This window comes from Cebus imitator, unplaced genomic scaffold, assembly GCF_001604975.1.
Source record: "Cebus imitator isolate Cc_AM_T3 unplaced genomic scaffold, Cebus_imitator-1.0 Scaffold81, whole genome shotgun sequence".
Lineage (NCBI taxonomy): Eukaryota > Metazoa > Chordata > Mammalia > Primates > Cebidae > Cebus > Cebus imitator.
In genome coordinates, this window is record NW_016107396.1 from 4,367,295 (window position 1) to 4,392,841 (window position 25,547).

The following is a 25,547-nucleotide window of genomic DNA, read 5'->3' on the forward strand; positions in this document are numbered from 1 at the left end:
CAGGAGAATTGCCTGAACCCAGGAGGTGGAGGTGGCGGTGAGCCGAGATCGCGCCATTGCACACCAGCCTGGGTAACAAGAGTGAAACTCCGTCTCAAAAAAAAAAAAAAATGTTCAAATAAATTGCCTCTAAATATGTATAACCTGCTTTCTGTTTCTTATGGGAGCAAAGGTCATCTCTCTATTCATCAGTGATATTAAGTTTCTTGAAATGTTCAAGTACCATTAAATCATGTTGCCAACTTGTTGACATAATTTAAAATCATTTAAAAATTAATGTAGGGTAGCTGTTAAATGCCTGAATTCGATGGTTCAGTGATGTCATTTTCCCTCCCTTTAGCCTCCCTCATGTCTATTCCCCTTTACTGACACTTCCAGTAGGTAACGGGGAAGAAAATTAAACAGTGAGAAACATTGTGAATTTGTTGTCTAACAGGAACCAGAACTGGATAAAAATTTTAGTGAGGAAAATAATAAAGAAACAGAATAAAATTGACTTCAAAGTGTTTTTTTCATTGAAGCAAACAAATGGTAACAAATAAGAAAAAAAAATCCATCTCCAAGGCAAATATTCAAATGTTGAATGTATTAGTAGAGCAATAGACTCCTGTAAAACATAATTTTCTTCATCTGTCATTTCCTTTTATAATAGATAGTAAAAAGAAAAATATGATAGAGATAAATTATTAACTTTTAAACAATCTGCCACTTTGGACCTAGTTTGGAAACTTTCTTAGGTGAAGTGTTTTCTGCTCACAAGCTTTCTACCAACTGGAGAAAAAGTGGAGTTGAAATATCTGGCAGGAAGAAGGATGAGATCATAGTTCATGTAGCTGAAAAATGCCCCCCAAATAGATTCTAATCCTTGCAACCTATGAATGTTCCTGATATGGAAAAATGATGTTTGCAGATGTGATTAAGATATCCAAAATGTGAGAAGATCCTGGATTATAAATATGGGCCTAACTGAAATCGCAAGCATCCATATCCATATGGAAGGCAGAGGGAGATTTGACTATAGACAGGAGAGGAGAAGGCAATGTGAACAAATGAAAGGAATTTGGAGGGATGTAGCCACAAGACAAGGAATACCAGCTGCTACCAGAAGTCAGAGGAGGCAATCAACTGACTGTTTCCTAGAGCCTTTACGGGAAATGTGGCCTTCTAACACCTTGATTTTGACCAAGTGGTACTGATTTCAGAATTCTGGTCCAGGGGTTGGAGAGAATTTCTGTTGTTTTAAGCCACCAAGTCTGTAGTAATTTGTTGCAGCAGCTATAGGAGAATAATGTAATATCATTGTCTCCTTCTATAGTGGTAGGGCTAATCCTAGGATACTTCATGTCAAGGCCTCATTGACAAATAAAATTAATTTATCTGGTTGGGAAATTCAGTGTAGAAGTATTTTTTTTTTTTGCCTTGAGATTTACAATGTTGCTGACTTTTCCTGGATTTGTGGCTTCTGTTTCTTTTTCTGCATTTTATTAATTAACTGAATTTTGGCGGCACATGTGTTTGTAAAATAGCATTATAATAGGAATAACTGAGTTGGGAGTATTTCATAATGATTCGCTTGATTTCAAGACACTTCTAAAAATTATTTGAAATAAAAACAAATAAAACAATTTGAATATATAATTGGGGTTTTATAATAGTTTCCGTCCAAGAATAATGAATGTAAGTCATTAATTGAAAGTTAATTGGTAACATTGGCAAAGTTTATCTTATATTTTGGGGATTGCATGCTTCAGTTGATACCTCGAGTACAACTGGGATTTATTCGCACCACACCTCTGGGTCTGGTTGTGTATTAAGTTACGAAGAATATTAATATTGCTGCAGAACAATTACTTGTTCATTTGCGAACTGATTAAAATTCATGCATAATTTATTGAAATGAATAGAGATTTTATAAATAAGTCCCTTTGTTCTCAGGGGCCTGAAAACAAAATACATGTGCTAATATAAAGCTACTTTTTACCTCTATCATAAAAATTTAATATGTAGTTGTATATTAGCCTCATTAATGCCAGATCTTACATCTTAAAATCATGCTCTTAATCAATATGTATGCATTTAAGCCGCTGTTAACATTGCCACATTTCCAAATTTGAGCTATTGCTTAGATGGATTGCTGGACTGCCCCCATTTCTGGCCTGACTATGGCAAGTGAGATGTAAAACTGGTCAGAGTGAAGTGCTGCCCTTCTGACCAAGAGACTGATGACATCAAACTCATTTCTTCAGATAAAAACAACACTAGTGTTGAATATTAATTTTCAATGTTAAAACGTATATGCTATATGGCAAAACAGAACAAAGCAACCTAACATCACATAGGGCTTGTTGTTGTATTTAAGGGTAGAGTCTTTAAAAATTCTTCAAATAATGCCTAGGGCACAAGTGAAGAAATTATAATATGAAGAAGTTAGATAACATATTTAAGATTACACAGCTATTAATGTGTATGCATTTTTTTCACACTAGGTTTCTGAACCACAAATATTTGTTTTCTTTTATATGTCACCTCCTTAAAGATAGAAATGTTATGCTTTACTTTTTCACTAGTTTCTCTTTCTTTCACTTGTTTATGTATAACTATTTTTTCTTTCCTTCCTCTGCCATCTTCTCTGCTCACCTCTTAGGTTTTCTCTTCATTTTTCATAGCAAGAGTGTGCAGAGTTTTGATTGGTGAGATTTAACATTTGATATACACGCATAATGTCAGGTTTCAGAATATCTATAAATTTGTTATTAACCAAGGTTTGCTGTTTATAATTCACTTGGCATATTGTTCCTGTTAATTTATCATGTTAAGTATCAGACCTCTTAGTTCATTGTTGAGTAAAAGAGTAGAGCATTTATACGCTGGGGTAGTACGCCAGTGAGCTGTGAATTTAGCATTGTTTCCTACTTAAATTAGTTAGTATATGAGCCATCTGGAATGAAAACAAACATTGCACGTATGAGGCAACTCGGTTTATTCACAAAATACATACTGCTTCTTAAAATATGTGCAGCATTTAGGTAGTCTTGGAAGACATTTACATTTTATCTGTTATGTTCATTTCTTGATTCAGTTTCATTTTAGTTTAGGGTTTGAGAATATACCAACTTTCTGTCTACTAAATCTTTTAAAAACTCTGAGTATAAAAGTTGTTAGAATAGTTGGTAAAATTTCATGGTATGAAATGTCTATGTCTGTAGCTGATAAATGAAAATTTTAAACTGTGTTTATTTGATTCAAACTTTTTTCTTTTGTACATAACTTCTCCATTGAATTCAGTTGTGAAATTGGAAAGAGTTCACATGCTATGCAATTTTTAACTGCATACTGTTGAAACAATTTGCAAACTATCAGGAATGGATTTTGTAGTTGAAGTTTATAAATCATGTGTTAAAAACCACTTTCCTATAGAAATTATAAATGTTTACACTTTATATGGCATATGTTATCATCTTTGATATTAGTTTTGTTTTTGTTTTAAACATGAGCACAGTGAATCTCAAGGTCATGTGGTTGTACCAGTAATTAGTTTAAAAGTTATTGCCGTAGTAAGCCATGAATACTTGTAGGGAGTAACTACGTCCTTCAAGTGATTTTGGACTGAAAAAAAAAATATTACATTCATCATTATCACAGTCTTCATTTCCTATGTAAATCTCAGTTTAAAATAATGTATTCATCTCTTTCTTTTTACTGTGTCTCCCCTGCAGTGTTATATGGATACCTAATATGTAGGACAATTAATATTTATCATAAGCATTTTGAAATAATCTTCTTGAAAATTACTTTAGCCTTTGTAGCTATCTAGACCAGGTAATCTTATCCCTAATTTTAAGGTCATTTGTAATTCAGAGGCTTTTAAGCTAGAAACTACACTTTTCTCCAATCAGGGTTTAAAAGAAAATTGTGGTCTGCACATGGACATTATTGTTTCATTTAAACCTTCATAAGAAGGTAAAACCTGTCTGCAGGCCTTGTTTGCATTGCATTTTTTTTTAATCATACAGTGCATTGCCATTGAAATAGAAAATCCAATTAGAAAGGTATTGGTTATGTGCTCATGAATTCCCTCTATTTGTACCTTCTCCAGTCCATCCCATACCTGGAGTGGGTTGGGGTGAGGGAGTATTTTGTGGTTGTATTTAGTAGTTGTTCTTTATGTGATTTGCTCCAACTCTATAACAAAAACTTTTAAATCAATTTTTGAGCAATTACTGTTTTATTAAGATTAACAATTTCTACAGGTCTTTTCACTTTTCCGAGAAGAGTGAGAAGTATTTCAGGAATTAGAGGAACTCGATGACTTAATTGTGGACAGACCATATGAACAGAGCAATAGCTGCTGAGTCCTTCATAAAGTCCAATGTCTCATTTCAGTGACATTGTTCTCATGAAAGAAAAAAAGTGCCTTAATATATCATTCATCATTTCTGTAAATTCAAACATTGAAAAAATGTTTTCCAAAGTTTCTTTCAAGCAAAATATTTTAAGCTATCCAAAATTAAATTGCAGTGTGCCTTTGACATTTGAGTTTAAAGTTGGTGCATTGCCTTATCTTATGCTGCTCCCAAAGGCCAGTGATATGTAGTGATTTCTGATTGTGCCTAGGTGTAATTTTAAATTTGTCACACTGTGAGGTAGGTTTGTAGAAACAAGATAGCACCTGGCATCAGTTTCTGAGTTCAGCTATGCTGTTCTTTCTTCTTTTACTCATCTGTAGAAACTGTGAAGAAGTAAAAAGGAAAGCAAAAAGAAAAATACCACTTGGTCATAGTTCATGAATGAAATAAATTGTCAAAGATCAACTCTACTCTCTTAGTAGCTAAATAGAGCTATCCATTTCTAAATGTTTTCTTTTTATTTCCTACGTATACTATGCCTTTACAAGTTTATCTCCTGAAAATACGTTTTCAATAACGGAAAAGTTATGTTAAAATGGTCATATGCACCTGCAAAATTATATATTCTTTAAAAGTGCAGTTGCCAGATCATGCATGTTCTAGTTTTAAGTATTTATTATGCATTTCTAATAAATGATCCATTAAGCATTTAGGCCTTATGTGACATTAGTACATCTCTGTATTGTTTTAAATCTTACTAATTGGAGTGCACACTCATCTCTCCTAGAACCACCAAGACCCATTGCTCCTCCTCAGCTGCTTGGTGTTGGGCCTACATATTTGCTGATCCAGCTAAATGCCAACTCCATCATTGGTGATGGTCCTATCATCCTAAAAGAGGTAGAGTACCGAATGACATCAGGATCCTGGACAGAAACCCACGCAGTCAATGCTCCAACTTACAAATTATGGCATTTAGATCCAGATACCGAATATGAGATCCGAGTTCTACTTACGAGACCTGGTGAAGGTGGAACGGGGCTCCCAGGACCCCCACTAATCACCAGAACAAAGTGTGCAGGTAAGACTGAGTAGTAGGCCATTCTACCTTGTGAAGGAATCTAGCATAAGACATACAAGTGATGCAGTATTAAGGTTTCTCATTTGATATATGATATAGTCACACTATTCTAAGAGTTGTAATGAATTAGGTAAATCATCATCTTGCTTATGTCATTATTTGACTGATTTGAGAGCATGGGAATGCTTCTCTATTTTCAATCCATTATTGTTATTAATCTAGAGTCTTCTTTTGGCATGGCAATTTTGGTAAGCCTGATACATATTCAATCCAAAAATCTCTGATAGCTGTAACTTAAAGTATTATTAAGACAAAAGATCATTTTAGTTCAAGCAAATACTGAAAACTTTTTACCATGTGAAAATTCTCTACCTCAATAATTTTGTTACAGTCAATGTAAAGGCCATATCTTATAATACGGATAAGAAAATTTACTTTGGGCAATGCTGTGGTGAGATAACTATTTTCTTCAGAATGTCTTGTTGTTGAGGTATATCTCAGCATTTTGACAGTCAGCTGCAGAACACGGAGATATTACCTTTACATTCTAAGCCTTGCTGTTGCCTTCCTCATGACTAAAACTGGGTGGTGAAAATAATAACATATGGAGAAAACACAAAAAATAAAAATTAAAAAAAGTGTATGTTACCATATATCCTGGTTCTTTACCATGTTATAATGGGAGGAATTGTTAGCTGTTAATTAAAAGCCAGTATAAAGTTTAAATATCTAAGTTACTAGAGTACATTTTTAGTGGAGTTTTTATTTTGTTGTTTGTTTCTTGAGCATGTATTTATCATTGACAGCATTCTTGGGCTACCCACCAGGAGTACTGAGCTATAACCCAAGCAAAGCCCATTTAGTTACTTAAATGTTTTTAATCCAGCATAATACCTATGTATCAGAGGCTCCTGTTGAAAGACGTTCACTAATAGGAAGTTTAACTTCTCAACTATTAGTCTGAGATTTAGAAGATAGAGAGTTCAATAGTTTGCTGATTGCTGTATACATTTATTTGGTGGTTGAAAGGAGCTTAAGTTAGAAGATGCTGGGCAGATCTCCATGGTTCAGCCTAAATATCACAATTTGCTTTTCAAATATTCTGTATGGCTACATCAGTTCATTCCAGGTCATATGACAAATTGTTTTTATGATAGAAGATAAAGTTTCTGAGGGAGAGGCAAGTTGACGCTATAACCTCAACTAGTCAGAGAAATCATTTAAAGAGGAAGCAATTTGGAAACTAAAAACTAGTTCACTCTCTGTTCCAAAATTAATATCGCATGCTATTGTGAAAGGTTGAACTATGAAGTCCATTTTACTAAGAATATTATGTACATATGTTTTCTAATAAAATTACATTTTTCTATATATACATTTATAACTTATATATAAATCATAACAATGTTGACAATTTGGTATTCCAGTGGTTTCCCTCTTGACTTCTTTTGCCCAAAGTACTTTCTTTTAAATATTTCACCTGCTTTATTTTTTATTTTCATCAAAATAGGTCTTTAAAAAATTAGCAGTATCACATAGTGTATTGTTAGTATGATGTAATTTTTGTTTAACTTAGGAATTATTTGAAATTGATTCCTGATGTGAAAACCATGGAGGGTGCATGTAAATAATATTGTGTTTTAAAGCCAGTTATACCATGTTAAGTGCATAAAAACATGTTCATGAATATTGATTTAACCCTATGCTTATGTTCTGAGTGAACCATTTAAGCAAAAGTATGACTATAAAGTGCTTTGAAGTATTTTATTCTGAAAATAACCTTATCTATGTGAGAGGGAATAGAGTAAAATTAATTTACACTCATAGCTGCTTTCTTGTCTTGTTTTTTTGCCCAGGCTGGAGTGCAGTAGCATGACCTTGGCTCACTGCAACCTCTGGCTCCAGGGTTCAAGCAAGTCTCCTGCCTCAGCTTCCCTAGTAGCTGGGATTACAAGCATGCACTACCATGCCCAGCTAATTTTTGTATTTTTGTAGAAATGGGCTTTCACCATGTTGGCCAGGTGGTCTTGAACCCCTAACCTCAAGTGATTTGCCCACCTCGGCCTACGAAAGTGCTGAAATTACAGCCATGAGTTGCCTTGCCCAGCCCATAGCTGCTTTCTAAGTTATAAATGCCTTGGTATTTTGGAATTATACTAGTCTTTTTATCTGATTCTTTTTTTGAGAAACATTTAATTTGTGTATTCTTTGTGGCATAAATTGCTGTCAAGCTCTATTACTTGTAGTTTTACTCCCAACTGTATTGTTTGTTTGTTTTTAAAACTATCTTTCACACGTAATGAGTCTTTATCACACATGTTTATTATAGTTAATTAATGTCCTCATAAGGTATATCGGCAAGATTTTGGGGTAGAGAAGTACTTATAGACTAGATTTTCAAGTAGACTGTAAATCTGAGAGAAACCATGGTTACCATTTCATCAGGAATGTCTACTAATCTTGCTCTATTATTAGAAAAGAAAGAGAAGCTTATAGAAGTATATATTATATTAATTTTTAAGCAGTCTCTAAAAAAGAGAAATTGAATATAATTGATATATATTGTGTAATTAAATACAGAGTCAGTGTTGGTTCGAATTATGTTTGTCCATCTCCTTTCTTTCTTTAAGATCTATTTCCCTTTCCCCAAATCTCAGGTCCCTCAGACTTGAAATTACCAGTACCACTACTGGCCTCAACCCAGAAGCTCATATGAACAAAATAGAACACAGTTTCTGTTAACTGTGATATTAACTGAGATTTAGTACAGATTTCAAAACCTTTAAGTGCTTCGTAATCTTGGGAAATACCTTTGAGACTCCAAACATAACCTTCGGAGGAAGTTATCATCTAATTCTGTTAAATGCTGCATGGCCAAATACTGGTTCTATAAGAGAAACTGAATACTAGATTTCTAATCATTCTTTTAAAATTAATTCTATGTTATAAGTATAGAGTTTGCCATAAATATCGTCGGATTGAATAAATGCTGATTATTTTGAAGTAAACATTTTAGTACTCCTGCGTGTTAGACTAGGTGGCTTTAAAAATAAGTATAAATACTTCTTAGCTATATATGTGTTTGAGATATCAATTTCACGTGGATTTCTTGAAAGTAACAAAGGAATAATAATTATCTTCTGCTTTTCAGAAATTCTCATTTTATTTTGGTATATTATAGAGGAACGATTATTTTTTGCTAAGTACCAATCAAAAAGTAAATTAGTTACTGTTTACTGTTTTTAAAATTCCATTTTAAGGTATTTGAGGCATTGACCTTCTATTTCTGGTATTAGTAAATATTTGATGGAAATCTGTCAATAAATAATCTTCCAGCAAGTCAATACAAAGATTTTCCTTATTTATATTCATAAATAAATTTTACATTTTCAAATGAAAATGTGGATTTTTTTGTGGCCAAGTATTGATTAATGCTACTTTAGAATCAATGTATGAAGTAAATCTGTCATATTTTATTTTCACACCAATTGTGTAAGTTAGATATATTATTTTCTCACTTTTTAGTTGGTGAATTTAAGACTCAGGAAACCAAAAGGCAACAGTGACTTGTCCTATATCAGACAGATGGGCCTCAACTCCTTTTCTCAGACTTTAATGGCCTTAATACTATTTCCTCTTATTCATGTCATAGGTGCTTCCCCCCACCCCCCTTATAATAGTATGCTATGAGTAAATTAAAACACAAATAAAATCTGGAAGAGATGTACATTTTAAAAATAGAGTCTTCATGGCTAACTTATTCTCTGAGAAAACGTAGGTTAATATTTGCAACATCACATTTATTGAAATCCCAATTGATTGGTGCTTAACTCTCAGATATATGCTGTGTTTTAAATACTTTAAACAGTTAAAGTATAGGAGTATTTTATTTTATCCTTTCTGAAAATATGCTCTCTGGTTGACAAAGCTATTTTTTGTTTTCCTTCCAAAGTGCACTATAATCATTTGGTAACAGCAATAACTTGCTTCAGGGTCTCTGAGTTAGGAGAGGTGGTAATTACAGCCTCTGGTGGCTGAAGCCACTGAGGCCTACCTCATGCTTCTTTAGGAACCTGAGGGATATGATTATTTCACTGTTACTTTATACCCTGACCCATGTTATTGTTCACGTAATGTTTCTTCAGGCACTTCATAAATTTTTAAAAAGGTATAAATGTGAAGATGTCTTAAAAGGGAACTAATTCAAAAACTCCAATGAACAATCAGAGAAAGTATGCTTGCTTTTGTTCTGTGTGTCTATTTCCTCTGGGTATACCATCTGGTATAGAAGCTAGGAAAACACAGTTTCTCTTTCTCTTATTAAATGGAAATAAAATATGCCATCATCAGAAATTGTCTGTGTTGCATGCTTTGGCAATTGCATGTTAAAATTGCTCTTTTAAATTGCCTTCTGCTTCTGGGTAACCGATTGTGGAACTGCTTTATGATTAACTGACATTTTAGCAGCATCTCTCTCATAGGGAAGGTCAATAGTTCAGAGTGTCCAGAACATAATATATTTACACAGTTGGGAAAACTACTCTCTACTCTTATATTGAAGTTCAGTGCTGTTGGCAATTTTCAGTGAAACATTTAGATCTATGAAGCAGTGAAAAGGAGAGTGTTTTATTTTAAATGTAAGCATTTATTAAAAATGCATTTTTTTCTTGTCCTAAATCCAAAATGGAAGGGAAAACAAAACAAAATAATACTCAGGCATATGCCAGAAACCACAAAGTGAGAAGTTAAACTTTAGCCTTTAGTCTATAGCATCACCAACAAAGTGGTACCATACATTGATTTTAACTGTGATTTAATAGTTATCAATCACAAAGACTAGTAACCATTAACACTGAGCCTAGAGGTTAAAACAAAATAAACAACTCTTCTAAGAATTGGTTCAGTTTCACAATATAAGGGTGGCTTACTATTTGATTGAAACTGTCAGCTTATATCAATGCTTGTTTTAAAATATTTTGAAATGTGTGAACTTACATATGATCTTTATATGGCTTTTTGTAGAGCAAGAATTTTAAAAGGCAGTACTATTATTATTATTGNAAAAAAAAAAAAAAAAAAAAAAAAAAAAAAAAAAAAAAAAAAAAAAAAAAAAAAAAAAAAAAAACCTAAAGGTAAAAAGCCATAAGAACAGTAATGGAAGACAGTTTTCAACTTTTTTAGGAATCTAAGAATAAAATCCCATTTAGATTTCTTTTTTGTGAGTAATAACCTAATTTTTGGTTTTTAGATTCTGTAGAGAACATTTCTGTTTGAAAAATATTTATTCAGAAGAAACCTTCTGTTGGCTTCTTTGTTAACAGTACTGTGTTAATTAATAGGTCTTCAAAGTGATACAACCAATGTCTCACACTTAAGCTCCTAGAAGTGACTAGGGACCAGTCCCATAATAAGAGTAAATGCAAAATGAAATGAATAAAATTAGAGTGAACTGCATGTTTTTACGTACTTGTAAATATTGCTGATATTTTGGGGGTTCTGAAAATAGATGGATTCAGATGGATTACTGGCTAACTCTGGGCTTGAGGTAGAACTGAGGCTGGCAGGTAAGCTGCAGCTAAGTCTAACATCATCCACCTGATACCTACATGTTTTTTATGAGAGAGACTGACAATACTAGATTTGTTTGTAAAAGGATCATCTTATTTCTGGAAGCTCAGGAAGGACTAGAAGCAGAAAGGCCATGAAAACATGCATATATATGTATATATAGTTGTAGTCTTCTCTGTAGCATCTTTCACATTTCAAATTGGAAAAAGGAAATCCATAAATTCCTGGAGAACATTGTCATTCATAAATAATCAGTAAGGCTTCTTTTATAAAGGGATTTTAAAGATATTTTAGAAGTGAATAACCTCATTGTTTGAATTACTTTCTTTTTCAAATATGTGAATTGTCCAATATTCATAAACATGAAAAAGGATACAATACATTATATTAGAGGGGAAAAATCATGAGAGATTGTAGAGTAGTTCAAGAGCTACTGTGTATTTGATGGGATGTTTAATTATCTCACAAATTTTAGTGAGGGCCCAAGTTGTAAACTTTGCCACACCCAGGACTGCAGAAGATAAACATTAAGAAGACAATATTCCTACTCTTAACTAGGAATTGACAGGCTAGTTTTATAACCATAATAAAAATAATAACATAATAAATGATATATGTTATAAAACTATGATGTACTTCAGTAATCCAAGGAAGAGAGGGATAATTTCTGACTAAAAACAATTTTTGTCTAACTCTATTAATTTTGCTAAACAGAGTTGGGCTAATGTTTTCTGTTGAACAAAGCCGTGGCCTTATCCATAATTCCTTACCTGTGAAATAATGCATAAAACAATGTCCAGCCAGTAGTCACCATAAGGATGATTTGCCTTCCCTCTTTCCTTTCTACTCACAAGTAGGAAATCTATATGGACGGACGGAAGTATTAAAATAAAATATATAATTCATATTCTAATTTAAATTATCTAAGTTGTTTGTGTTTTTTAAAACCTCTGGGGTTCATAGGAGTATAGAAATGTTACTCAAAATTTCTATGGAAATCATGAGACAGAGACAGACAGACTGCCTTATAAGGTAATCAACACCTGTACATTCTGCTAATGGTCTATTATGTTAAGAGCGACTAGCCTAAGAGTCATGAAACTTGAGCAAATATGAAATAGTCTTGTCCAGTACCTTTGGGTTTTATCTCAGGAGCAGGTTGTACAGTTAGGTATACATTCCAATTCATGACACATTTCCTTATAGGTGGCATCATCAGTAGCAATGTAATTAACTTTACTAACAGAGTTGGGTTGTTTTCAGCTAAACATTGTGTCACCTGACTGACATTTTGGTGAAAAGCATTTAGTAACCAGTGTTAATGATACTGAATTTATTTATTCATAGTACTTTACCACATGTTGACTCGGTTAACTGGATCATTAAGTACTCTTTTTATTTGCTTCATTTGTTTTTATTGAATTTTGCATAACTACAATAAATCTTCAGGTAGAAATGGTTTCAGTAACAGCATCAATCTCATGAAATTTTCTTTCCTCTCGAGTCCTGGGTTTTACTTTTAAAGCCCATGGCAAAAGTAAAATGGCATATTTATGATGTCTTAAAAGATGATAACACCAGGAGGATCTGATGAAGAAAATGACCTAGATAGAATTTTAAAGACATAGATCCAGGCATCAAACTCGAAGGGATGTGTTAGTCACAAAGACAGGTTCAAGAGATAGAGCCTGTGAGTCTGAGACTTTTCTTTGATGGTGCCATTGGGGTCACTATGAGGTATAGACTTGCTCTTGATTTTCATTCTCTTTACCTGAGAATTTACTTCTGTCTTCAATCCTCACCCCCAAATTCATGTCTTTTGTTGAATTGTGATTTGTTTTCTTTGCTTTGAAATACGAAAGAAATCTCTAAATCAGGTTCTGACAGAAAAAAAATGCAGCTACATTTTTTTTTTCTTTTGGCAGAGGTTACTGGGGGAGGAACACAGCTTCATAATTATTTTTTGATCTCACTTATTCATACCTATCCTAGGTATCAGTAGCATTTTGGGGGAATGTTGGTCATTCTGTGCAATTTCTTGGTGGAAGAAAAATGACATAAGGATGTATCTCATTATTAACATCATTTAATTTGACTCATACTACATGGAATCATCAGCTTAGGATCTCACTTTCTGGTCTTTATTGTCTTCCTGCAAGATATGGCTTTATCATAGCCAATTGCTAGAGGATAACTCTTCAATCCTCTTTCCCCTCCACCAACCTGAATGTAAACTGCAGAGGGAAAAAAGCATATTCAAAGGAAAGAGAAAATGAGTGAATTCTAATCAAAGTCTTCTAATTTATAGTAGACTTTGTGAAACAGTAAAAAATGAACTTCAAAGGGCAGAAATTCATGCCTTTCATGTCACCCTAAGCAAGATCTGTGCAAATTCAGCTGTCGCTACATATGATATGGCCTAGAAATCATTGAGTGATGTCCATTTTAATTGTCTCAGCCAAATCGTCTCAGTGAAGTTGAGTTTAAAGAACTCGTATTTCATTCTTTGGCTATGTTATTATTTCCCACTTCTACATAGTCCATCACTACAACAAAATAATAATAAGCAATCAGATAACAGTTTATTGTTAATTAAAGTATTTTAAACAGGTGCTATATTGTCTTGTAATTCAACCTACCAGAAATTTACTAAACATCATATTTTTGTTACATATGAACCTATAATACCTTTTGCTAAAACAAGGAATATATACACAAACATATGCATATATATATATATATATATATGCACACACACTCTCCTTTTAAGAGTAATTAATTTTAAAAATTTAGACACCACCTTAAACATTAGATTGCTAAAGAATACCGAAGTGGGATCGTAGTCCCAGAGTCCTCCTTCCTGCTTCTCCGTCTCTCTCCTCCAGCAAATTTTGTATCTCATGCATGTGTGTGCATTTTGCGTGTTTGAATGCTTTTATTTGGGATGGGGGCAGATACTGATTTAGAGATTTCTTTCTACAACAACCACCTCCATTTTGTTTAGGTAGAGAAAATGTGACAAGGGTGAATTAGCTGTCCTTAAGCTTGATTTCTTTGGAGGGCCCTTGCTGGATGTCCCAGATTCTGTAAAGACTGCATAGAGTTTATATACCCAAATTATTTTTATAATTATGTATATATTCAAATAATACATCAAATTTTGCAATTAGAATTTAGAAAAAAACTCATTATTTTACAATGTTTATAAAACTATTGTCATTTTTGTCAATGCACTATTATTTTTCTCTGTGCCTGGGAGTGTTTTAGTTGTAAAGTAAAGGTATATACAATTTTACATTGTGCTCATTTTACTTCCCATCATGCCAACCCATTTCCTGTGTTTCTGCAGAACATTGTCACCATGACTTTAAATGACTGCTTAATATTCTGTTGGATATATATGTATTTGAATGTATTTAATCATTCTGATGTTACTGAAAGTTTAGACTAACTCCCATGATTGGCCATTGTAAACACTGGAGTGAAGATCATGAATGTAACTTTCTTCCATGTAACTAAAAAGTTCTTGACAAATGCTATTCAACTACTTTATGAAAGTATTATATCAATGCACTTTACTGACACCATCAAGGCCAATCACATGGCTTTAGTGCAAGAAAATGCTTTATAATTATCAAGTCCAACTCCTTTATTAATCATCATTGTGAGCATTTAGTCTCAATAGGGAAGTGATTTAATTAATATCAAACAGCTATTGTATGAGAAAACTAAGATTATCATTTGTATTGCATTTTTAAACTTTTCTTTTACATGAGTGTCTCCTGTATTACAGACTCTGTCTAAATTGCTGGATATTCTAAGATGAAAACTGTGCTCTCTAGTTACTTGAAGTCTAGAGGATTATGATCACAGTAGCTCACAAGTACTGAGTACTTGCTGTATGTGTCAGGCACTAGTGTAAACTCATAAATGCAAACTGAGGCTGCCTGAATGCATTTCTGTGCTGAGCCACCCAAAAAGGTTTTAAGGTAGATATGCAGGTTAATAATTAAACCAATAAGCTGCAAAATAGATGTGCTTTTAGGCTCTATGAGTGCAACAAAACATCTCTAAAACATAAGGAGAATTTCATCAGCATCCAATCAGTAAAATTGGTTATGTTAAGGTTTGAGAGCCACTAAAATCTAGGTCCAGATCTTGCTGTAATGCTTACTAATGTGCAAGTAATTTAATCTAATGTTTCATTTTTTCATCTATAAAATAAAAATCAATAATTGAGCCTGCCCATTGTGATATTTTTGAGTTATTTAAGCATGCACTAAAGCTAACAATCAATTATTAAATTTGCAGGAATTTTGCCAGCTGGTTGTGAAATGATTATTTTGAAATAAATTTATATATATATATATATATATATATATATATATATTTACAAGTATATTATATTTTAAACAAAAGAACATGCACTTAAACCTCCTAATTATTCTAAGATATTTTACCATTATTTCTTTTCTTGAGGTTATTTATGTCTATTTTATCCGTATGTTGGAGATACTAATAAGGATCCACTAATGCTCACCTCTTCCTAATTTTTACCATAGCGGCAGCATTACAGCATGGAAACTGGTGAGTGGTACAGATCAGGGCTTCTTTTCCCTGCCCACTCCTTCTTCTTTTTTGATAGCCATGAACATGTTTAAAATATTAACCATTTTCCTTCACATCAATGGAGATGACTCCTGCAGAGTGCTTACTTAGCACCATGTATGAAATCCAAAGTAAATATTAGCCATTACTACATTAAAAGTCATTTCATTAAAGATAATTTTCTCTAATATTTTAAAAACTATAAAAATGCAGAATATCTGAAGGAATTATGCAGTGAACACTCATATGTCCACCGTTGTAATTTACCTCTGCTGTATTTGCTATATCACATGTTTATCCTACCTATGTATTTTTTATTCATCCATCAGTTCATCTTAATTCTAAATTAATACATTAAAATATTTTATGTAAGGGAATAAATTTTTTAAAGAATGAATTGTTTGAATTTTTATTAGAATGCTTAGAATAATTTGTTTTTTAAGAAGATTTTTCTAGTGATAGTTTAGGAAAAGGGCTGACAGGAGATTTCAGAGAGATTAGAAGGCTACCACTTCAGTGTAAGCAAAAATTGATCAGTGCTTGAACTGAAGCAGAGGAGATAAGAATTTCAATGAGGAGGCAGGTGTTGGAAGAGATTTGATAGGTAGAATCAGTAGAATTTGGTGACACATTGGAAGTGAATTCTGGCTTGAAACATTAAGGTATAGTGACAGGTGTTAACTTGAAGGGCTCAAACATTGGGAAAAATTTTAGAAGGCAAATCTCTGCTTATTTTTAAAAACGAGGTATTGGGTAGGCAATTGTATTTCTGAGTTTACGGTTCATAGGGACGGCAGAGAGCAGGATATACAGATTTAAGTGTCATCACCATTTAATTCTTGTGAAAGTCATGAGTATACTGTAATTTCCTTGAATTGGAAATTGAAGTAAGTTTCTTTCAGCCACATTTTTAGAAATTATACTCTTGTAGGAAAAATTATACTGTGTACGTTATTATCTTATTGCATGAACTATTCTGTTTACTCAAGACTCCCTGCTCAAGGGCAGAAACTGGTAATGTTTTTACATACAGACAACTTAGAAATATATGGCAGATTGTTTTGTGTTCACAAATATATTAAATTTGTTCAATATGCAATGTATGGAGTGATCAGTTTGTTGAATTGTGATTTCTGTAGCTGCATTTTAATTATTCCCCAGAATGGGTGGCTCAGAGCATGATGCTAAGGGCATAGTCAAATGTAGTTTACCGTTAGTTTTCATCATCCAATCTCAGTCATACTTGCAAGTAATCTAATGTGTGTTGAGCACATTTCTATATCCTTTCCTTTATTGCTCTCTTACTTCTCATTGTCCCTCACCCCAATGGTTCCTGGTGCTCATGTGCTGTATGCATACCCTTCAGGTGCCTCCACAGGATGACAGGAGAAGGACCTGAACATATGATTAACAGCAGTGCTGGCATGCCTGTTCTTTGGAATATATAGATACACCTATAGCGTGTGTGTGTGTGTGTGTGTGTGTGTGTGTGTGTGTGTATGTATATATGTATATAGATATACATATATCTATGGTATATATGTGTGTATATACTAGATATATATAGTGTATGTGATATAAATACATATGTACATATACATATATGTGCATGTATGAATATGTATGTACATATAATACACATACATATGTATCTAGTATATATATTCATAGATACAATCACAGCTATACATATATCTATGTATATATACTAGATATAGCTACATATCTGTATTACCTTGATATCTTACTACGGCTTCCAATGAGAACAACTTATTTTTAAACTTTTTTTAAATCAAGTTCTACATTTGAGTGCTTTGGTAATGAACAAAAATAATTACCCTGGTTTCTTTAAACCCTTGAGTCAGAAGCCTCTGTAGAACAAACTTAAATATTTAGACTTTCCCAGGATTTTCAGTAGCACAGGGGAGATAAAGTGCCTATCTCTCTTTCAGTGAAGAGAAGAAAATAAATGCTTCTACCCTTTCAGATTTTAGTGGAATGTTATTATAAACTAAAAAGTAGGTCAGCAAGACTGAGTTGTTTTATTAAGAACAGCAGTACAAATATCTTAAGAAGATGACTGTACAATTGCCTATTATTAAAACAAAGGTAGGAAGAATTGTTAGTGATTCATTCCCTAAGCTGTTCCAGTCTTTGAGTATGATGTTAATTACACTGGGTAGGTTAATTTGATTTCTACTTTTATGGCTGATCTCTTTTTATCTCAGTTACAATATTTTTATAATTATAATTTTGTAAATAATCAGCAAGCCCATTTTTAAAGCTCTGCTTAGTCAAATCAGTTATTTAGTTGTGTAGTGAAAAGATTTTCAAAACATACTCCAGAATTGGTTGACCAATTTCTTATTTTTTAAGAAGATTAGTAGTGCCTCTGTTATGCAGTTGGCTCTAAGGGAATCAAATTTGGAAATCTGCGCTTTTAGAAATATATTTTTGACAGGAATGTGTGTATATATACTCATAACAATAAAGTTAAAATGAGGTAAATGTTACCTTTATCTTAAATTTAACATCAAGAATTGATCCAATGAAGAAATTCATCCAGAATTACAAATATTCTTCTCTAAAACAATAGGGCATACTTACAGCTCTTTAATATACAAATTACCAGCAGTCTCTGAATAATAGAGAAATCAATGTCTACTTCATGCAGCATAGCAGCAAAACAGAGCTGCTCCCTTATTACAAACAGTACATAATATTTTAATTTTCACGAGACTAGTAAAGCATTTGTTATATTGTGGTTTTTAGCGAGGAATATTGTATATGTCTTCAGTTAAAATTATATCCTCAGCTTGGACAGGTGATATTTAAAGAGTTTGGAGTGAGAAATGGTTTGGCAGTATAACAAGGCATATTACAAGTGTCTGCCTTGAAAGGGAAGAAAGAGAGTTAGACATTTTCCATTACTACCTACTGTTAAGGTGCTTGCATTATCCCCTAAACAACCTCATGCTTCTGGCAATAATCATGCACTGTCGGTTTTTTGTACTAATATGAAAGTGCAGTTCAATCTTTTTGACAAATACTGCATCATTTCTGGCTTGGCGAATTTTTGTCACTCAAACCTAGTTGATGTGTAAGTAGGTTGTGACATGCTGACTGAAATGACTTTGGATCCACTGTATTGAAGAAAGTAAAATTATACTTGGAGTGTTTTTTCTTTCCATTTCTCACTCCTCTCCCTATCCCACCAACCTCACTCCTTCCCTGAATTTAGATTCATCCTACTTCCTTTGTAGGGTACATTATTATACATTTTATGGGAGAAAATCTTACAGTGAAATTGAACGAAGCTTTTCATGGAAATGTATAATTTGTTTCTTTTATTATTTTCTCAATTGTGTATTTGCACGTGTCCATATGCATCACTGCACAATGTAAGTGTTAATAGTTTTTTTCTTTTTGCTTTCTTACTAGGGCTTATGTCTAAAAATGTTAGTTTGCAGTATTTATAACTCTAGCATTTTGAAGTCATTCATAATCTGTCAATTGATATGAAATATAAACATTCTGCCTTTTTACTTTTATGATTTTAGTCGTAAGTTTTGTACTCCTTAAATGCTGTCTGCAATCCTGTGTAGTTTGGAAGGAATTATTATTTTAATTTCTTCTTGTTTTGTGACAACATCTGCATCTATTATGGAAAAAAATGAAAGAAACAACATTGTTAATTTAGGAGATGACCATGAATTTTCAACGCTAACACCCAAAGTGGCACTCTTAAGAAAGAGGTCATTTCTCACATAAATAAATATGCTGGGTAAGATCGTTTGTATTTTAAATAAAGTGATTGATTTAGGAAATATTACCTTTAAAAAGTGCCACTTCAAATCAATAGTTTTTTTTTTTTCACCCTCGCAAATAAGATTGTAAAGGAATTACCCATGTCATGAGGTTTTTTTGTTTGTTCTAGTCATTTTCTCCTAGTAAAGTAGTCTTGGCTGAGTAAAAACATAGAAATAGACTTATCAATGTAGAAATGGTTAGATATAAATTAAGCGTAGAGATAGAGACAAAGATGTAGATATCTTCCCAGTCACTTATTTGTGACCTGCAGGGGAGTTTAACTCATCCCCAACACTCAGGCTCCTATAGGCAGTATTCAGAATCTGCCTGGATCTATTTTGTGGTATTTGTTGCATGAAGTTTCTGATTAGGCTTTGTGTTACTCAAAATTAAAATTTTATGTGTGATAGCCCAACTAAAATTTTAGAAAATCATATTGCCACTATTAAAACTTGTTCAGAGTCTAATTTAATTAAAAATTGAGTAAAAAACAACAAAAGAAAAAATGCCTACTATAATTTGAAAATATTCACTAAGATTTCAACATTTATTTTGTCACCATTCATTTTATTTTTCAAATAAAAAGTAAAATGTACTATCCCATATTTTTCTGGACAGTACCTGGTGTTTATTATGAAATTATGTATATTCCTTGTCTCCATTGTAATAGTGGCCTTAAAATAACACACACACACACACATACACACACTTTAAAAAATAACATGTTTAAGTGGGAATTGGAAAAAAGTTAAATGCTTAACAATAACAGGATGCCTTTATAAATTATATCTATGTATTAAGTATTTTTTTATCTATTGAAGTTACATGTATAATGTTTTAACCCAGTGATGAATATAATACAATGTTAAATGAGAGAATCAAGGTATGATGAAATAAAGTTAAAAAATACCCCATGTGGTACTTGTGGAGATCAGGAAATAATTGTATGGACAATTTTCTCATCTCTTAATTTTATTTAAAGTCATTTCATTAATAAAAATAAATATTTTTGAAGGAGAAAATATACTAGAAAGAAAATAAAGAGATTGATCTATAGCAATCGGCATGAATTTAACCAACACATGGCTTACTTAAGCTTTCTTTGTTTTGTTTTTTTCTTTTAAAGATAGGTTTGCCTATCTTTAAAATCGGCATGAAAGTATTGTTATAAAGGGCCCATTTAAGGACTAAATATGTTGATGATATTGCAAGTCACTCAACACTGAGTCAGGATACACACACACACACACACACACACACACACACACACACACACACAGATACACACACACTTTTCTGTTAGGAAGTATTAATGAGGGTTTTATAAAGTCATGTACTTTAAACCGTACAACTAACTTAGGCTTGGGGTTATTTTCTATTGTATATGTTAAAATATACAATGTGTTTTGATATACATGTAGATGCTGAAATAATTACTATAGTTAAGCAAATTTACTTACTGATCACCTTCCGTCGTTATTCCTTTTGTGGGGGTGTCAGGTCACCTGAAATCTACACTTTTGGCAATGTTTTCAGTCTACAATATGATATTATTAACTGTAGTCTTCATGCTGTACATTTTGTCTTCCACTTAACAGTCCTACCTAGCTGCAAATGTATACCTGTAACCTATTTCTCTAGTTTTCTTCCCCTCCCTATTCTCTGTTTCTATTTATTTGACTTTAAAAAAAATTCTGTATATAAGTGAGGTTACACTGCATTTTCTGCCTATGTCTGGTTTATTTCACTTAGCATAGTGTCCTGCAGGTTCACCCATGATGTTACAAATGGCAGGATTGCCTTTTTTAGGAAAGAATTATATAGATATATGTCACAATTTCTTTATCTGTTTATCCACTGATGGACATTTATCTTGTTTTCATTTCATGGTTTTTGTCAGAGCAGTGGTCCCCAACTTTATTGGCACCAGGGACCAGTTTCATGGAAGACAATATTTCCATGGACTGGGGAGGTGGCGGGGGATGGTTTCAGGATGTCACCCTTCTACCTCATATCATCAGGCATTAGGTAGATTCTCATAAGGAGCACACACCATAGATCCCTGGCATGCACAATTCACAATAGGGTTTTCGTTCCTTTGAGAATTTAATGCCGCCACTTGTCTGGCAGAAGGTAGTGCTCAGGTGATAATGCTCCCTTGCCTGCTGCTCACCTGGTGTGCAGCCCAGTTTCTAACAGGCCATGGACCAGTACCAGTGTGTCACTAGTGGTTTGGAGACCTCTGCTGTAGTGAACATGGGAGTACACAGAGCGCCACAAGGTGCCAATTTGCTGAGTCATATAATAGTTATACTTTTCATTTTAGTATATCACCTCCATGCTGTTTTTGTAAAGGTTCAATCAATTTACGTTTCCACCTACAAAAGAGAACAAGGTTTCCCTTTTCTCCACCACCTCACCAACACTTAGGGCTGTTTATATTTTGAGCAAAATCCTTTTTCACTTTCATTTCAATCAAAATGCATGAAAGAATTAAATTGTGGTGCTGTTTATTTGGGAGATGGCACAAGATTTACTTCCTAAGCGTTTGTGAGAAGAACACATTTTCTAGCATTTGCTGTTCATCCAGAAACATTTTCATTCCAGTGACTTCATTTGGAGATGATTTTAACTTCTGAGTACCACTCTTATTTTGCTCTGCTTTTAGGATATTGTTTTAAATAAAATTTTTTAAAGTTTCTCGAAACTGAAAACATTTTACCCCAGACTAGAACTCAGTTAAATGTTTATTTAAAAGTAGGTTTTTGGTAACAGTAAATGCTTTGACAAGTTCTTATTTAATATTGAATAAAATACTACTAGGTCAGGTGTAGGAGGTAAAATCGGTCCTAAATTGAATTTGAGGAAGTCATATAAGTAGAAGTAGTATGAAGAATGTGAATCATCAGTTGTATGATAGAAATATTATTAACAAATACAACATGTGATAATTGCAAGAATCAAGTTCATGAAATGTCTATTCAAAATTTAAAATCTTGCTCTACTAGAGTACTTAGTCACAGTGAATCTTACTGCAGTTGGACTGCTTAGTAATGCAGTTTAACTTAAAATTATCTAGAAATTATAGGAAATTTTGCTATGATCCACCTAGTTATATGAACTGTATTACTCATGGGTAGCAACCAAGCAATTCAAAGTTTAATTTAACCCTATTAATGGAGGGAGGTAATATGGACATTTACAAAGTCAATCCCAAAATACCTCAGATGAAAAAAAAATAGAATACTATATAAGAAAACAATTTTATGTATTCTTTATGTCCAATTTAGAAATAAGTCATCACAGATATTTTGCATGACAAATATTAATGCAATTAATTTTTTAACTTCTGAGATCATTTTTAATTTAAACTTGTATATTTAAGATTCATTTTGTTTGTTTAGAGTGCTTGCCAGCGAACACTGTGTTAATGTAATCTTAACTATTAAAATTGGATTTTTCTGGTTGTTTACATATTTCTGTCATTTAGCTTTCTAATCAACTAATTAAAATAGTATTTTTTTTGTTCCTGTGAGTTTTTCATTTATATTAAGTCATAGCACAGTCTGCGTTTCAAGTAAAACATTTGACTGATTTTAAGAAAGCTTTTTGTTTCTCTCATTTTTAATCATTTTGAGGGAAGTTGAATATTTTTTCCAGAAGCGCTATACTTTATTTCTAGTACCCTCCACATGGTAGTGACAATTCCAGGAACGCTAGGTAACAGAAAACATAATATCAGTGTTAATTTTACAGAATATAAAATGTTAGTCAACTAGCCTTTTTTATTTACATATTTACATAGGAATATACGTATGTGTAATTTACATCCTTCCTAATTTCAAGAAGAATTCTAAGTTATTTGCTAAAATGCAAAAGATTTAGCAGAAGAATAGTAAGTTGATAAGTAACTTTGGGGAAAAAATGATACAAAAGCTAAAATAAATAAACTTGGGGGATGACAGTAAACAAAAATTTCTCCTTTTATATGGGAATGAGGAAAAGCAATCTAGAGTTGCTAGAAGTGAGTCTGATGTTATTCGAAGGTACCACAGATTTGATGCTAAATTTACTAGTAATTAAAGCAAAATCTGTATCAATTACTACAGTATTTATTATTTATAATATAACAGCTAATGCTTACTAGTGATTCATAACATTCTAAAAACTTTGTTCAGCATTTGATACAATTATCTTATTTAATTATTGCAATGACCCTGCGACGTCCTGATTTGTTATATTTTACATTTGCAGAAACAGAATCTCAAAGAAGTTAAGTGTCTTTCCTGAGATATACCTAATCAGCTAATAGCTAATCCACACAGCTATTAACTGGTTAAGCTGGGAAGTCTGAGTCCAAAATCCATGCTCTTATTCATAGAAGAATCATTTTTAAAGGAATAAAATATTAATAAATCAGAAAAGCATATCTTGTATTAATTCTAAGGTTAAGAAAAAAAAAATTCTGTGGGAATTTTGATTGGTTCAAGGGTATAATAGAGCCTGTCTAGGGGAATGTCTGTAATGTATAAACTTAGGGCAATCCTTCTGAATATCTCTTTGCTCTTTGTTGTTACCAAATTATTATGTCTTAAGGCTATGAGCAAATTGACTTTCTAAAAGCTGTGTCTCCTATGAACAGTTAATATTAAAGCCAAGGGGAAGACTTGCTGGTCAGAATTATGGTAACTTTATCCTTACAAATATCTAGGAGAAATACTCTTGTAACTGAGAGCTAAATCCAGAAATTCATCTGTCATGCAGAATTTTGCTATTTTTAGTTTTAAATGTTCTTTACATATATATATGTTTTACTTTTGTATCATCTTTCACTTAACTGTAGAACTACAGTTGTTCTGTGATAGAAACTCTTACAAGCAATATAGATTTGGTTTTAGTTTTATTAATTTTTCACAAATGCTTGCATATTCATAGTACCTTATGAATTTATGATAAATTTATTACAGATTTATTCAGGCAGAGGCATATTTGAAAATTTGTTTTGGTGAAGGTAATGAGGAAAAAAATTATCTTATGAACAGCTCCATAATTTTACTTACCTAATTGTGTGTACCTTTGGCCTACTTTGTATTTATGTTTACATTGGTATTTATATGTCCATATAAATATTTATTATATATTTATGTAAGAATACTCCAAAGCCATGGTTAACCTGATAATCCAGAGAGACACAGGCTAATGTAAAGACTGAGAGCTGATCATAGGATAGAATGCTTTTCCTCCTCTCCATTTAAAAAGTAAAGGGAAAAAAATTAACCAAAACTTCTCCCATGCAGAAAGAAAACATTATTAAAGTTTTGGTGAAATTCATACCTCTCTTCCTGTGTGCATAGTGTATTTAAAGAGGAAAAAGGGAAAGAATTAATGGTTGGATTAAATTAATGTACACAATATACTTTATATGTACTACTTCCTAGTAAAAATTATTTTTATTTCATACAACAAAATTGGAAACTAAGGTAAAACTGAAATATTACTGTTGGCCAGGGAAAACTTTCCCATCACATATGTTTCTGTCATTTGTTTCTCCCTTTATTTAGTTTTTTTTTAATGCAGTAGACCAAAGTCTTGTGGAATTTAATAATAATTTTAACATAATTTGCTCACATAGAATTCACAGGAGACATAAATTCAAGCAAACATATAAACTTTAAACTGTAAAATATGTATGAAGGACTGTTATGTTTGCTGTAATATGGGGAAACCACTTTAGTCAATGAGGTCTTTGTACTTCCATTTTGATAATTTAGATAGCTTTTATTTCCTGAAATGTGTTTGAAAATATTCAAAATATTTGAGTATTTCCCTTTTTTTTTTTCAGCTAATTCCATTCTAATGTATATACATTCTAATGTATATTATATTCCATGTAATGTATATTCTCTGCCATTTTTTAAATGTTCTTTTCTTCTGGCCTGCCTTCTACCACCAACAATTTGTTACATGTTTTTAATCTTCCTCCCATCCTGTATTTTAATTTTGTGCATTTTAAAGCACTATTGGTTATATGCATGTCAGCAAACTAGTTTATGCCAGCTAAAGATTGAAAACCAGAAATTAACTTAAGACTTATTTCTATGTTTTATAAAATCTTTTTTTTTTTTTTTTTTTTT

General features: G+C 32.5%; 1 protein-coding gene across 1 annotated transcript in view; it reads left to right on the forward strand.

Moving 5' to 3' along the window:
- Window positions 1-25,547, forward strand: part of PTPRK (protein tyrosine phosphatase receptor type K) — a 574,079-nt gene that overhangs the window by 331,230 nt on the left and 217,302 nt on the right. The window contains exon 8 of the mRNA XM_017533300.2: window positions 5,134-5,427. Coding sequence (XP_017388789.2) covers window positions 5,134-5,427 — 294 coding nt within the window. The remainder of the gene's footprint in view (window positions 1-5,133; window positions 5,428-25,547) is intronic.